Here is a 15,424-nt window from a genome sequence, read left to right as displayed (position 1 = left end):
AGACTTTTCCTGCAAGCTCTTAATTCCCTGACCAGGGATCGAACCTATGCCCCCTGTAGTGGGGGCAGGACTTAGCCACTGGACTGCCAGGGAGTTTTAAGTCTTCAAACTTTTTACTGTAAGGCCTTTCTTTAAATAAAAAATAGTAAAGGAGTCTAATGTATTGCGCAGATAAAAGATAAACCCCTCTTAAGCAATGAGCAGTGTCTTTTATTTTCCTTGCAGAATGCCCAAGGAGATTCCTTTTAAATCACTGTCATATTGAATTGGTGGTTTTCTTTTTCTTTTTTTTTCCTTTGTTTCATTTGATAATTTCTAAGGCTTTCGCAAGATGGGTTTTTCAGTCTTGGGGTAATATTAGTATAAATTAGAATATTGTGTATGTAACTTGCATACATTGGTAATTTTTGAGCCTTTTCTTTTGTGAATTTTTGTTTGTTGATTATTTTAGTTGTGAAATTTTAGTAGTTATGATCCATATCTCCTTGTAAGAAGACTGTCCTTGCTAATGTTCTGTCCTTTTGATTGAAGTAGTCAAAAATAATTCAGTTAACATATTTGAATAGGTAAGATATTCATATAATACAAAATTCAGTAGGAACAAAAGCTTATCTAGTGAAGTCTCTTTGCTCCTCCTGCCTGCCAACCACCCAGGTCTCCTCCTCTCAGGCAACTACTAGCAGTTTCTGAGTTACATGTGTATCCTTCCAGTCAAATGTATTGTAGCACCATCAATGTATAAAGTGAAAGTGAAGTCGCTCACTTGTGCCGACTCTTTGCAACCCCATGGACTGTAGCCTACCAGGCTCCTCTGTCCATGGGATTCTCCAGGCAAGAGTACTGGAGTAGGTTGCCATTTCCTTCTCAAGGGGATCTTCCCAACCCAGGGGTTGAACCCAGGTCTCCCACATTGGAGGCAGACACTTTAACCTCTGAGCCACCAGGGAAGCCCGTCAATGTATATTAACACACAAACAAATGCATTCTACTCCCTCCCTCCCCACCCCCCTTTTTTAAACATGTAAATGTTCACTTATTTTATTTTGCTTTTTTTAACTTAAAAACTGCTATCCTAGATATATTGTTATCAGCAAATAACTATTGGGCTTTACTGAGCTGGAGCATCATAATTTATTTAACCAGTTTCTTCTTGATAATTATTTCTATTCTGCTGTTGGATTCAGTGCTTTAATTAATGTTCATGTTCATGTCATTTCACAAATGATTGAGTGTATATGTAGGATAAAATTCTACAGATGTTCTTACTGGATCTAAGGATAATTGAGTTGGTAGATATTGCCAAATTTTCCTGTATGGAAGATATTCAACTCCCATCATCAAATTGTTAATCTCTATTTCCTCAGATCCTCACCCAAACAATTTTTGGTGAACTTTCATCTTTATCAGCCTGATAGTGAAAAATGCCTTCTCACTGTAGTTATAATTTGTATTACTCTAATTATGAATGAAGTTAAACTTTTTTCCTGATAATTAATAGCCTCTACTTTATTTTATTTTTTAAATTTTATAAACTGTCTGTATGTATCTTTGGCCATTTTTTCCTGTTGGGCTGGTAGTCCGGTTTCTTAATTGATTTGCAGTTGTTTATCTTTTAGGAACATTAGACCTTTGTGAAATGGATTGCAACTTTTCCCTCCACTTTGTCATATGTCTCTTGACTTTTCTTATGTGGCTTTTAATATACAAAAATATTCAGTCTATTAAATTCAGTTGACATGCAAGTGATTAGTTCTTTTCCTTTATAAAGTCATAGCTTCTGACTTTTTGTATATCTTAGTAAGGTCTCCCCCTTATGAATAATAAAGCATATATTTTTCATTTCTTATATATTTTTGTGGTTCTGTAAATTTTTGATTCATCTGAAATTTATTTGAATATCAGTGTTCAGATGTAGCACAGCCAAAGAAAAAGAATCATTTTGTAAATAGCCAGCACTAAAAAAAGATTAACTGTTGCTATTACTATTTTGAGAATAAACACGAGTAAAAATTGTCAGAAGGAGATATGTTTATTTATGTTTGTTTTCCTTCCTTGACAATTTTAAAAACCATGTGAGGGTTTTCCCTTCTAGTATTATAAGCATGCTGCTACTGCTGCTAAGTCGCTTCAGTCATGTCCGACTCTGTGCGACCCCATTGACGGCAGCCCACCAGGCTCCCCCATCCCTGAGATTCTCTAGGCAAGAATACTGGAGTGGGTTGCCATTTCCTTCTCCGATTATAAGCATATAGTCTTGATATTTCAAGAACAGTTTATAAAGACTACAGATTAACAGAATCATAGTGTTTTAATTTTTCTTTTTATGATATTATGCAGTTGAAGGTGTTTATTATACATTCTTTACATAGAAAAATTGGAAACAATCTTGAATGGTTCAGAAAATGGTTAAAAAAATTAAGAGTTGCCACTGAAACAATGCTGAGAACGAATTATTTTAATAATGTGGGGAAATACTGTTAGCAAGAAAAAACATGGTACAAAGGTGCATGTACTACATGATCTCAGCCATATTAAAATAAGTAAAAATAACTAGAAGAAAATATATCAAATTATGTCATCTCTTAGTATTTAAGATTATAGATCTATTCCCCCCTTTATTATAATGTATACATCTTCTGTAGAAAGGAGTTTTTATTTCAGGAATTTCCCTGAAATGGTAACAAAATGATCTGTAGTTCCAGAAGACTTTTTTTGTGCAACTTAAGTGCAAGTTACTGAAGTTTTATGGTACACCCAATATTTCTGTACAATTGTCTTTTTCTGTTACCTATTAAGATAGTGATATGTAATCATGTGTGGTTATCACAGTGATTCATGTAGAGTTTAAAAATATACATGCCTCAGCTTTATCCTAGAAATTCTGATTAAGTCATTCAAGAGCAGGACAAGCATTCATAGTTTCTGAAAGCTCCATAGTTGATTTAAATAGGCACTGTAGCTGACAGAGTCGGACACGACTGAAGCGACTTAGCAGCAGCAGCAGCAGCTGAGAAAGCTGTCTATAAGCAGAAACTGTTTTGTATGATACTCACTTTGTACTTAACAGCAGATATAAACTTTTGAATTAGTGTTTTTAAAGCCTTCACTTGCATTTAGTTGTTAAACTTCAGGGAAAGGAGCATATTTGAGTCACAGAAGATAAATCATCAAGAAAAAAATAAAATTGATATCATACTGTTTAAAAGCTAACTAGGAAAAAAGCGTTGTAAAAGATTCTGTTTAATAATATTTCATATCTAATTCATGATGGTTTGGGTTTTATCTCTTTCTTCATAGTGAGTGGAGTGCCATAGAAAAAGAAATGGGTGATGGACTGCAGAGTGCTGGTCATCATATGGATGTGTAAGTACCCAGAGAATTTAAGGTAGAACTGGAGGTGACATTTAGTGTGAAAGTGTTAGTGATTCTTCTGTTTTTAAAAAGTTTGCTGGCATTTGTATTGTGCTCTCTGTATACAGATTTGACTTAAAGAAGTTAATCTCAGGAATGCAAGATTAACATTCAAAAATCTTTCAGTTCAGTTCACATATTAGCAGAACAGAGAAGAAAATCCAGATGTTCATTTCAGTATATGTAGAAAGCATTTTACCATCCATTCACAGTAAAAATTTTTTTATCAAACTAGGAATGTAAAGAATTTCCTCAGTGTAAAACATACAGCTAATACTGTACTTAATAGTGAAATATTAATGTTTTCTCCTAAAATCAGGAATAAGGCAAGACTGTTTGCTCTACCACTGCTGGTAGAAGTGGTAGTAGAGATCCTGGTCAACGCAGTAAGGCAGGAAGATCAAATAAGTGGCACACGTCTTAGAAAGGAAGAAGGAAATGTCCTGTCTTTATTGGCAGTTAACAGGATTTTTCTGTAGAAAATAAAGAAACAGCCAAAAATACTATAGAACTAACAACTGAGTTTAATGAGAATGTATGATACATAATGAATATAGAAAAAAACACATTTTTTCATACTAGTAAAATTAGAAAATAAAAGCTTAAAAATGCTGTTTATAATAGTGTGAAAGGCCTCTACACTGAAAACTTTATATATAAACATTGCTAAGAGAAACTAAATACCTAAGTAAAAGGTGAGATTAAACCATGTTCATAGACTGGAAGACTCAGTAGTGTTAATATGAGCATTCTTCCTAAATGACAGTCCCAATCAAACCTCCAGTGATTTTTAATAGAAATTGATAAGCTGATTCAAAAATGTATATAGAAATTCAAAGAACATGAAGTAGTCAAAAACAATCTTGAAAAAAGGACAAAGTTGAACATATTACCTAATTTCAAGACTTACTATAGAGCTATAGTTATCAGGAGATACTGAGATAAACAGATCCGTGGAACAGGATAGAAGTCAGAAATAGATCCACATTTACATAGCTCATTTCAAGAAATGGTTCTGGAATAACTGGATATCTTCATGGGGAAAAAACTCCGGAGCCTTGAGGTCTTCCCTTTTGGCTCGCTAGTAGAGAATCCTCCTGACAGTGTAGGAGCCACAGATTCAGTCCCTGCTCCCGGAAGAGCCCACATGCCACATGGCAGCTAAGCCCCTGTGCCACACCTGTTGAGCCTGTGCCCTAGAGCCCAGGAGCTACAACTTCTTAGCTGACGTACTGCAGCTGCCGAAGTATGCATTCCCTAGAGCCCGTGCTCTGCAACAAGAGAGGCCACTGCACCGGGAAGCCCGTGCACTGTAGCTAGAGAGTAGCCCCTGCTGTCTGCAACTAGAGAAAACCCCATGCAGCAACGAAGACCCAGCAGAGAAAGAAAGATGGAAAACTCTTTATCTGCAGTTTAACAGGATCTTTTCTTTATAAATTTTGTTTTTCTGTGGAAAATAAGTAATTTTTAACAAAAGTGAATCATTAAAAAAAAGGAACCTTGAGCCATATCTCACATCGTACATAAAAGCTAATTCAATTTGGATGACACACATCAATATAAAACCTTAAACTACAGCTTTTAGTAGAAAATAGAATATTTTAGCAGCCTTCAAGTAAGCAAAAGATTTTTTTTAAAGGACATGAAAGGAAAAAAAATCTTTTAAAAACGGTAAATTGTTCTTCAAAATTAGAAATTTTGGGATCTCCCTGGTGGTCCAGCAGTAAAGACGCATGCTTCCAGTGCAGGGAGCACTGGTTTGAGCCCTGGGTAGGGAACTACTATCTAATGTGCTGTGCCAAAAAACAAAAAAAAATTAATTAAAAATTTAGCTTATCAAAAGATTCTGTTGTAAGTGGAGGGAATGTAGGAGTAGAGAGTCAGTTGGGGAAGGTAAGTTCTGGAGATGAATGGTGATAATGGTTGCACAACAGCATGAAAGTACTCAAAGCCACGAAACTATATACACCAATAAATTGTTAAAAAGGTGAATTTTATGTTACATTTTACCACACACACAAAAACACACCCCATTAAGATGGTGAAGAGGCAAGCCACAGACCGGGAGTAAACATTTCCAACCAAAATACATAAAGAACTCCTACAACTGACCAATAAAGAGACAAAAATATTTATTTTATTTAAATATCATTTTTCTTTGGATTATTGTTTAAGCTGACCAGCTGCTTTTCAACTATTTTGTTGTCTTCATGTATTCTGTTGACAGGACAGTCTCAGTATTTGCAGGAATTTGGGATTATCCCTTCACTTGGTTTATGTAAATGTTAAATAAAATCAATTTTAGTTCTAATACCTAAAACATCTTTACCACTTAGCCCTTTCTGCACACTGTGTTTCCTGTCTTCAGGCCACCAGCCATTTACCTTCTTTTTTGTTTTCTTAACATTAACTTTTCCAGAATCGTAGATTTATTAACTACAGACAGTTTTCCCTACTCTTAACAATGATTCTCAAGACATTTTTCAGTCACATAGGACAAAGTCCACACTCTCACAAATGTAAATTTTTATTTACAGCATATGTATTTTTCCTACTTTTGTAAATACTATAAGCACATCGCTTTTCAGTGAGCATTAACTTAGATTTTTTGTTTATTTTTTAATTCAGTAAACTTGTTTACTTAACTACATGAAGCAGGCTTAAAGACATAAAGTATATTTTTCTTCCATGCCCATGCTAAGGAATCAGAATTAATTTGAAAAAAGAATGCTAATTATACCATACAGAAGTAATAAATGACATAGACGATGTCCTTAGGGAATTTATAATGTGATCAGAGAAGGTGTTGTTGCTCAGTTGTATCTGACTCTTTTTGACCCCATGGGCTGCACCCCGTGGACTCTGTCCATAGAATTGCCCATGCAGGAATACTGGAGTGGATAGACATTCCCTTTTCCAGGGGATCTTCCCAACCCAGGGATTGAACCTGGGTCTCCTACATTGCAAGCAGATTGTTTACCATCTGGGCCACCAGGGAAGCCCTGATGATCAGAGAAAACCAACACAAAAGCCATTTTTTAAAAAACTTTTTATTTTATTTCGGAGTATAGCCGATTAACAAACGTGTTCTGATAGTTTGAGGTGAACAGTGAAGGGACTCAGAGATGCATATACCCATAAGAGACATTTCTTTGATAAGACTTAAGTTCTGTTTTTGACAAGAGATCAGAAGTAGAGTGATGAACAAGGACTAAAGAAGTCTGGGGAGATTTCTAGAGGTATTGAGGATTTGGCGAAGCAGTGTGGCGAGCCATTATAGTTCTGTGCAAGGGAAGACTCAGAACAAGAATGTCACAACAGTGAAGGACTTGTCCAGATCAAAGCAGAGGTTGCTATTGAGAATTAGAGTAAAATAACGCTTCTAAAATTTTCTCTGATCTTCATTTGTTCAACTGTTCCTTTTATAGCTTTTTGACTTTATATAGTTGCTATCAAGGATACTAAATCCTTCAATTATACTAAATTCTTATTCTTTGTACATATTTTGTAGCCCTTTTTGTACTACATTTAACAAGATACTACAGTGCTTATTAAGCTACCTTAAGATGGACCATTTTTTGTTTGCTTTGTTTTTTTATGTCCAAGCCCTTGCTAAACACATTTTGGTAAAATTCAGTAGAATTGTCATGGTAATTAAGGATTGCTATTGCGGGGAGGGATAAATTAGGAGTGTGGGATTAACAGACACAAACTACATAAAATAAGTAGCATGAAAGTGAAGTCGCTCAGTCGTGTCCATCTCTTTGCAACCCCATGGACTGTAGTCTACGAGGCTCCTCTGTCCATGGGATTTTCCAGGCAATAGTCCTGGAGTGGATTGCCTATCTTGTAATAACCTATAATGGAAAATTTGAAAGAAATAAATATATAACTGAATCACTTTGCTATATACCTGAAACTAACATAGTATTGCAAATCAACTATACATCAATTTAAAATTTGCTATAAATGTTTCTAAATGCTTATTCTCATTTTCTGTACTTTGGTCATTCATGGGTAGCAAGTGGACCACGCTTTGAATAGCCCTTCTTTAGAATATTAGTATTTTGTATCTTGATAAAAGTTACTATATACGTTATTTTTTAAACAGGTATGCTTCTTCTATTGATGATATTTTGGAAGATGAAGAACATTATGCAGATCAGTTAAAGGAGTATCTTTTTTATGCAGAAGCATTGCGGTAAGTATAATACATGTTCCAGATGCCGTCCTATGGCTGACCAACACTCTCTTCATCTGTTACTCTAAAACAAAGAGAATAAGGTGATTTTTAAATGAATCCCCTCCCCTAGATATTGAATGAGATCCCACTGTATTCTATCTATTGCAGAGTGCTAGACATAGGAATTTGAGATGACCCTGATCCCTGGTGGCTCAGATGGTAAAGAGTCTGCCTGCAGTGCGGGAGACCTGGGTTCAGTCTCTGGGTTGGAAAGATACCCTGGAGAAGGAAATGGCAACCTACCAGTATTCTTCACGGGAGAATCCCATGGACAGAGGAGCCTGGAAGGCTACAGTCCATGGGGTTACAAAGAGTCAGACATGACTAAGCGACTAACACTTTCACTATATTTGAAATGTTATATTGATAAAACCTTTTAGTCTCTGACTTCAGGTCTATCTGTATGTTGTTCTTCCTGCTTTTTCCAGCTTGGAAATTGGAAGCAGAGTACACATTGAGTGTGTGTTATCATGATCTGTCATTAAATTGTATATTACCTTTAAATTCTGTGATTTTCCATACCTGCATATTTTATCTCCTTAGTAAGGTTGTAAAATTTCTTAATGTCGAGACTTTGTATGGTATCTCCTACAGGGCCAAGCAGAATTCTCTGGGAGATATTCCAGTTTAGAAAAATAAATCATTTTCCTGTCACTTTTAAAATCAGTGTAAGAATTCTGTTAATAAAACAGAAGAGCAATATTCCTTTGGCTGTTCAGTAGCTGGGATGAAAACATCACATTGTTAGCCTTTTTCCTTCTAGAGCTTTGAGTAGTAAAGGTCACACCAAGCTTTTTCAAGTAACTTACCAAAGGAGGGTTGCTCAACACAATGGAACTCTTTGCAACTCTTACAGATTATAGAAAAAATGAATGTATATTGATAAAGAAACGTGTCTTTGGTATATAGTTCAGAAATGCCTAGTTTAAGTCTAGAACAATATATACCATCTATTAATATGAATTGTGTCTGGTTAGTAGAACTATGGAGAAGAAAGTGTTTTTGAAACTTATTTAGTACATTCCTGTATTAGAATCTTTTTTTTTTTTTTTTTAGTGAGCATGGATTACTTTTATGATAATAAAAACTAACAGACATTTCTAAATAGAAAACTTTGAGATATTTTAAAATAATACTCAGTTGTTATGTGAGATTATAGCATTAATTCCAGTGCTGTACAAAGAAAGCTTTTTAAAAAAATGTATGTGATAACGGTAATGTTTATTGAAAAAATTTTTGCAGGTGTCTGGAAAACAACCTTTTTTGATTTAAGAAAATATAAAGTATTTATGCTTAGGTTCTGCTAGATTAAATTTTTAATATTGGGGCCTGGTGGCTTAGAGGTTAAAGCGTCTGCCTCCAATGTGGGAGACCCGGGTTTGATCCCTGGGTCGAGAAGACCCTCTGGAGAAGGAAATGGCAACCCACTCCAGTATTCTTGCCTGGAGAATCCCGTGGATGGAGGAGCCTAGTAGGCTACAGTCCACGTGGTCGCAAAGAGTCAGACACGACTGAGCGACTTCACTTTCACTTTCACTACATTTTAAGCTTAAAAATTCTAGATATAAAAGTTCTGACCATAGTAAGACATGAATGCCTCCACTTTACCCCCTGGGGAAAATTTAACATGTTAATAATTAGAGAGGCCACAAAAATTAACTGGCAGCACTTTTTTCCCCTAGGGCTGTGTGCAGGAAACATGAGCTTACGCAGTATGACTTGGAGACGGCTGCTCAGGACCTAGCAGCCAAGAAGCAGCAGTGTGAGGAACTGGCCACTGGGGTGAGCTGTTTTCTGTTTGGGTCTTTGGTATCATTAAAATGAACCTTAAGTGAAATGGGCTACAGGATGCCTGTAGCTTTTAAAGGGGAGTAATTTGTGAACAACTGTATAATTCTTTTGGTTGTGATCTTGACATAAAAAGATATAAGCCACTAAGGGCTTCCCTGATGGTCCAGTGGTTACGACTACATGCTTTCATTGCAGGAAGCACGAGTTCAGTCCCTGGTCAGGGAACTAAGGTCCCACATGCTGCATGGTGGTGGCCAAAAAGTAAAATTAAATTTAAAAAATTAAGTCTTAAAAAAAATGTAAACCATTAAAACATATATAGTGTTATAACAAATTTTGCCAAATTGCACTGTGTAATAAGAACCATCTCTTTTCTGATTAAGTGAAAAAAACCATTATTCTTTGGGATTGAAATAATGACCTTTGCAAGGTTTAATTTTATCACTTACATTATGGAAATTTTAGTTAACTTTGAAAAACTGCCCTGTTAGAATCATGCCTCTCTCCTAACAGAGAGCTTTTTGTTTACTTTATTCTTGAATCCTTACAGTGAGTACCTGTGAAGAAAATTTTGTATCTTACTGTATTAGACTTAGATAATTTTTATAATCAGCTTTCTCCTGTCCAGCTGTTTCACTGGAATAAATAAGCTGTCCTGGTGAGAGCACATAATCTGGAAGTAATGAAGCAGCAACAGTGCCACCATTTGTAAGCCTTTTCATAGTTAACAAGTCCTTTGCTTTTAAAAGTGCTCGTGGGTTCCCCACACAAAGATATGTGGGGAAAGACCTTTGACCATGAAGCAGATACACACTGGCTTGATTTATTTTTAAAATCCAGGGGAAATTTCCAGTCAGTTTTCAGGGAGCTTGGTCCTCTACTCCTGCATGTGCCAGGAAAAGCATCTCCTTCAGTAAACTCCAGAGAGTGAGGAGATGGTGAAGTTTGAGGCTTGGGTTTAGGCATTCTGTTTTATTAATAGATAACCAAGTTTTAGTGTGAGTTATGCAGATTTTAAATGGTTTTTTCAGTCTGGTTTATTTTCATTGTTGCCTGTTGAATTTTATCCCTTTTTTATGATCACAGAGTAATTGAAAAAATATGACTACTGACATAAATAACTTGCCTAGTATTTCGCCTGGAAGTTTTCCATATGATGAAGAAGCTCAGTTAAAATTTTTCCTTTTTTGATTCTTCAGCATTTTCTAGTAGTATAAGCCTTAATGGTAGCCCCCTGATTGTATGGTTTGTGGTGTTCTGTCTGAGTTAGGGGGAAATGGCTATTTCCTCTTGAAAAAAAAATTGTGATAAAATATATAGAACATAGCATTTATTATTTTAACCATTTTTCAAGTTCAGTAGTAGTAAGTTCATTCACATTGCTGTGCAGCCAACCTGCAGAACTCTTCATCTTGCAAATTGAAACTCTACAGTTATTATATAGCAACTATTAATTTCCCTCTTCACCTAGCCCTTGGCAGTCAGCATCCACCTTCTATCTCTGTAAGTTGCACTGCTCTGGATGCTTCATGTAAGTAGACTTGTGCTGTGTTTGTCTTTCTGTGACTGGCTTATTTTGCTTAGCACAGTGTCCTCAAGGCTCATCCATATTGTAGCCTGTGTCAGAATTTTCTTCCTTTTTAAGACTGAAAAATATTTCAGTATACAGATGTGATTTATCCATTCTTCTCTTTCTGTTTCATTTTAGACTGTGAGAACATTTTCTTTGAAGGGAATGACTACCAAGCTCTTTGGTCAAGAAACTCCAGAGCAGAGAGAAGCCAGAATAAAGATGCTAGAAGAACAGATAAAGGAAGGAGAACAACAGCTTAAGTCTAAGAATCTGGAAGGCAGGTAAAAATGCTGGGATGCTTAACATGGCTAGACTTGCAGGCTCTGTGGTAGGTGGCTTCATCAGTGTCCCTGGATGCAGCCTCATCTTCTAAAATACAGTGATTGAATATTCCTAAGAAATCTGAGTAATCAAAAATCGTGTTACATAGAAACTGTTGTGTTAGTGTTGGGGAAAGAGGAAGAAGGAAGTGTTTAAAACTTCATAATATTATTTTCTTGCACTGTACATGATTTCTGTCCTTTGCGTATTTCCTCTACTCTTTTCTGTCAGTTAAAAGCCTGATGATTCTGCAGTGCCCAGCTCTTGAACTGCTTCCTTTGTCAAGCCTTCTCACAGGCTGTCACAGCACTTGGTTCATACCCTTAGCCCATGGCAGTTTGTACAGTGTGACTGTCTCTGGCTATACGAACCCTTCGAAGTCAGTGATTGTGTCTTCTTCATCTTTGTGTCCCAGCACCTTGCATATGGCTTAGAATATAATTATTCCATAAATATTTTTAGAAATTCAGTTCTCAGAGATCTGCCATTGACTTTTGGGCCCATTTTTCATGTTGTTTTTATCTGATAGTTGTTGAGTAGATCAAGGCAGACTAAGAGTTTCGCTGATTTGGAGGTGGTTTTGTTAATTTTTGAAACTGCTGGTGTCAAGTAAGTCAAAGTAAACTCATGAACAGAGTTAAAAAGACAAATGGCTCTCAGAATTTCTAAAACTGTAGTTGTAATTTAAACAAAATGCATGATAAATATAATAACATAATCCATCTTGTTGAAAAGACTGTATGTTTTGCAGTGACTCCAGGCAGGTAAGTTCATGTGGCATCTGTTGGCTTATAAGTTGGTTCAAGGAGCCATTTACATCTGTTTTATAGGAACAATTTGAAGCTGGAATTTGTGGTAAAAGAGACTCTTAATATGTAGAAGAGTCTATGACTGTCTGCTTTTTCTCTCACTTTATAGACAAAAACCCAACTCAGATGAGAAGTGTTTATTTGAATTAATAATATGTAGTTTACTTAATTTAAATAAGAATAATAATGATGACTATACCCTTTATTTCAGAGAGTTTGTCAAAAATGCTTGGGCTGATATTGAACGCTTCAAAGAACAAAAGAACCATGATTTAAAGGAGGCCCTCATAAGCTACGCAGTCATGCAGATCAGTATGTGCAAAAAGGTAGGTTTTGGTTTCAGTGAAGGTATGAGTATATTCAGAAGTGCTGGCAAATTTCTTTAAAATCAGTTTCTTATTTGGAACAAAGTATATATCACTTTCATTTTTAAAGTCCATTCTTTTCCAGAATGTTTCCCAGTTTCTCTACTTAATTTTGAAAGAACTGTCATAATCAAAATCTTAATTACCAAGTCTCCACTCATCTGAAGTTCCAAATTTGTATGCCCTATTTATTACTTGTATTTGAAAATATGTACTAAAAGCATTGTATGGTTATGTGATATTCTTAAACAGGGCAGTAAAATACCATTCCTAGCGATACATAGTTTCATTGGAAAATGGTCTAAAGGTTAGGGCCTGGATAAAGTAGTATCTAATGGAGTATTCATTGTTAGAAAAGGCAAGATGGATCTCACATGCACTGTCCTAATAAGATGTCCTAATAGGACGGCAGATGAGAAAACAAGCTACACGCTGGTGCACATAATGCAGTCCTGTTTTTGTGGGAAAGAGGAAAGTGTGTATTTTTTAAATGATTGTATATATACAAATGAGTTTGAAAAGATACACATGAAAGTGTATATTAATAAACATGTCACTGATACCTATCGTATAAGGTATGAACACTGAAGCTTATTCTGGTTAAAATAAATATTTTGACAGTGATGGAAATTTTTCTAAAATGATGTCGTAAGAACAAAATGTATAATATTCCTTAATCTCATTTTCATAACCCCAGAGCTGCCTATGTAATTACCAGTCAGTACTGGTGCTTTACATTTCTCTAGTACTTCTCAATTTATTGAGCGATTCAGCATGCTTTATCTCAGTAAATCATTTAGTAAGGCAATCTGGGACATTTTAAAGGATTGTGCGGTTTTGTTTTGTTTTTCTTTTTGTGTTCCATCAGGGAGGAAAAAAAGCTAAAAAGATTGAATTTCTTCCTGTTATTCAAAGCCTCAGTAAATATTGATAAACTTTAATGTATAAGTATTAAAATATTCTTCATAAATTAGCAGTTATTAGAGAATATATGTATATATATTGAAAACATACCTTCTACCACTTTCTAGATTTTACTGTTACGTTTTTTACAAACATGCATTTTTGTTTAAGCCTATTAGGTATATAATAGCATGTTAGTTTTTGCCAAATAGCCTGCTGTAACCATTGAGAGGGAGTTTATAACTTTTTATCAAAATATTGGTTATTAGGTTAATAAATTAATAGTTCATTAAATTATATTTGTTAGACTGATCAAGTTTTTTGTTTCAGATATTGCAAAGCTTGTTTGTTTTATAAGTAGAAATGATATGAATATATGATATGAGTAAATGAGTCTTTCAAAAAGAGGTAGGAATTCTGTCTCTTTTTTGAAGATAGGCTTATACAATGATTCTGTGATGTTTTTCAGAAGTATTTCACTTTGACTTATATTAGCCATTGCAAGAAAAAGTATTCTGTTTGTTGGACTTACTGATTATTCCAGAAGGTGAAACCTAACATACCATTTAGCCAAGTACTTGGGCTTTCAGAATCCTTCCAAAATTACATTTTAAGGTTTTGGGGGCTTTTTTTTTTTTTGGTTTGTTTGTTTTAAAAGGGAATTCAAGTTTGGACCAATGCCAAGGAATGCTTTAGCAAGATGTAATCCTGTGAAATGAATTTCTCTTCAATCAAACTACCCCAAAACAGAAGCACAAGTAAATAAAAAAGATTTGTTACCCTGCATACACAAAAATATATAGTAAGTTGAGTAAGTTGGACTTTCTTTAATTTGATTATATTAATAGTTATATTAATATAGTACAAAAGGATGTATTTTAATGAAGATTAAATATTATAATTTGAGGTTTTGGGGACTGGTGCTGATTGTAAAATTTAATTAGATAAAATACCAACAGATTGTCGCTTCTGAACCAGTGTCTGAATATCAAGTAGGTCATTTCTAGAAGTTCATTTCAGTGCCCACTGTTTCATATCTGCTTACGTAGGGAGTCTTTCCCTAAGACTGAATTCTTATCTTTATTTGGTAAGGCCCACTAATCTATCACAGAGGGTTAGTTTTTCTTGCCTTACAGTTGAGCTGTTTGGTTTGACAAAGCTCAGCTGAAATTTAGTGTGAAATCTAAGAATTTCTTCTATGTTCATTAATGCCCCTGAACATTACCTACACTAGACAATGCCTTCAGTGTGTTTTACCAGAATTTTGATCTGGTCAAAAATTTTATACTGCCAACAAAGAAGACTTAACATCTCAGTGGAATACATTGTTATAATCTAGGAATTGGTATACAGAAAGTTTTGAGTATGTTACATATACAAGCATTAAATTCTTAAATAATTCTTAACCTCAGTGATGAGCCTAAATTTACTCTGCTTGGCTCTCTACACATGGCATTTCAGGGTACAAGATGTAGCATTTCAATGTATAAGATACATACGTATTAGTATCTTCATTATTATCATCCTTTTTTATTGCTTGGCTGTAATTTTTATAAAGATAAATTATATTGCTTTTGTGTATGTGTTTTTGTGGTATATGTCCAGAAGCCAAGCACCCTTGGAATTTGCTAGCTTTGCAGAACTCTACATCTGTACTCATTGTTACTAACTATGTAAAAAAAATTTTTCAGTACTGTTCAACATTTGACTTTTTTACATGTTTGAAATGTTGCTGGATTTTTGTGCTGTTGCCAGACTTAAACGGTAAATAAATGAAGTACTGTGTTGATTTTCATATGATTTTTGTTATTTAACGAAGTGGTCTATATCTGTTAGTATCTGATGGCCTGTGGAAAAATAATATATGCCATACTATGTTTTGAAGAGTTTCAGTTCAGTTCAGTCGCTCAGTCGTGTCTGACTCTTTGTGACCCCATGAATTGCAGCACGCCAGGCCTCCCTGTCCATCACCAATTCCCAGAGTTGACTCAAACTCACGTCCATCGAG

The 15,424-nt window shown here is 35.1% G+C and overlaps 1 protein-coding gene across 2 annotated transcripts in view; it reads left to right on the top strand.

Annotated features, from left to right (window-relative positions):
* SNX4 (sorting nexin 4) overlaps positions 1–15,211 on the top strand; it is a 52,129-nt gene extending 36,918 nt beyond the window's left edge. For both annotated transcript variants that reach the window (XM_018045920.1, XM_018045925.1), the window contains exons 9-14: positions 3,298–3,363; positions 7,523–7,612; positions 9,337–9,436; positions 11,154–11,299; positions 12,360–12,474; positions 14,075–15,211. In XM_018045920.1, the coding sequence (XP_017901409.1) occupies positions 3,298–3,363; positions 7,523–7,612; positions 9,337–9,436; positions 11,154–11,299; positions 12,360–12,474; positions 14,075–14,122 (565 nt within the window). In that variant the 3' untranslated portion in view covers positions 14,123–15,211. The remainder of the gene's footprint in view (positions 1–3,297; positions 3,364–7,522; positions 7,613–9,336; positions 9,437–11,153; positions 11,300–12,359; positions 12,475–14,074) is intronic.

The sequence above is a fragment of the Capra hircus genome, chromosome 1, assembly GCF_001704415.2.
Source record: "Capra hircus breed San Clemente chromosome 1, ASM170441v1, whole genome shotgun sequence".
NCBI classification, from domain to species: Eukaryota; Metazoa; Chordata; class Mammalia; order Artiodactyla; family Bovidae; genus Capra; species Capra hircus.
The sequence above is the reverse complement of the archived record's forward strand: the minus strand, read 5'-3'. Positions and strand labels throughout refer to the sequence as shown.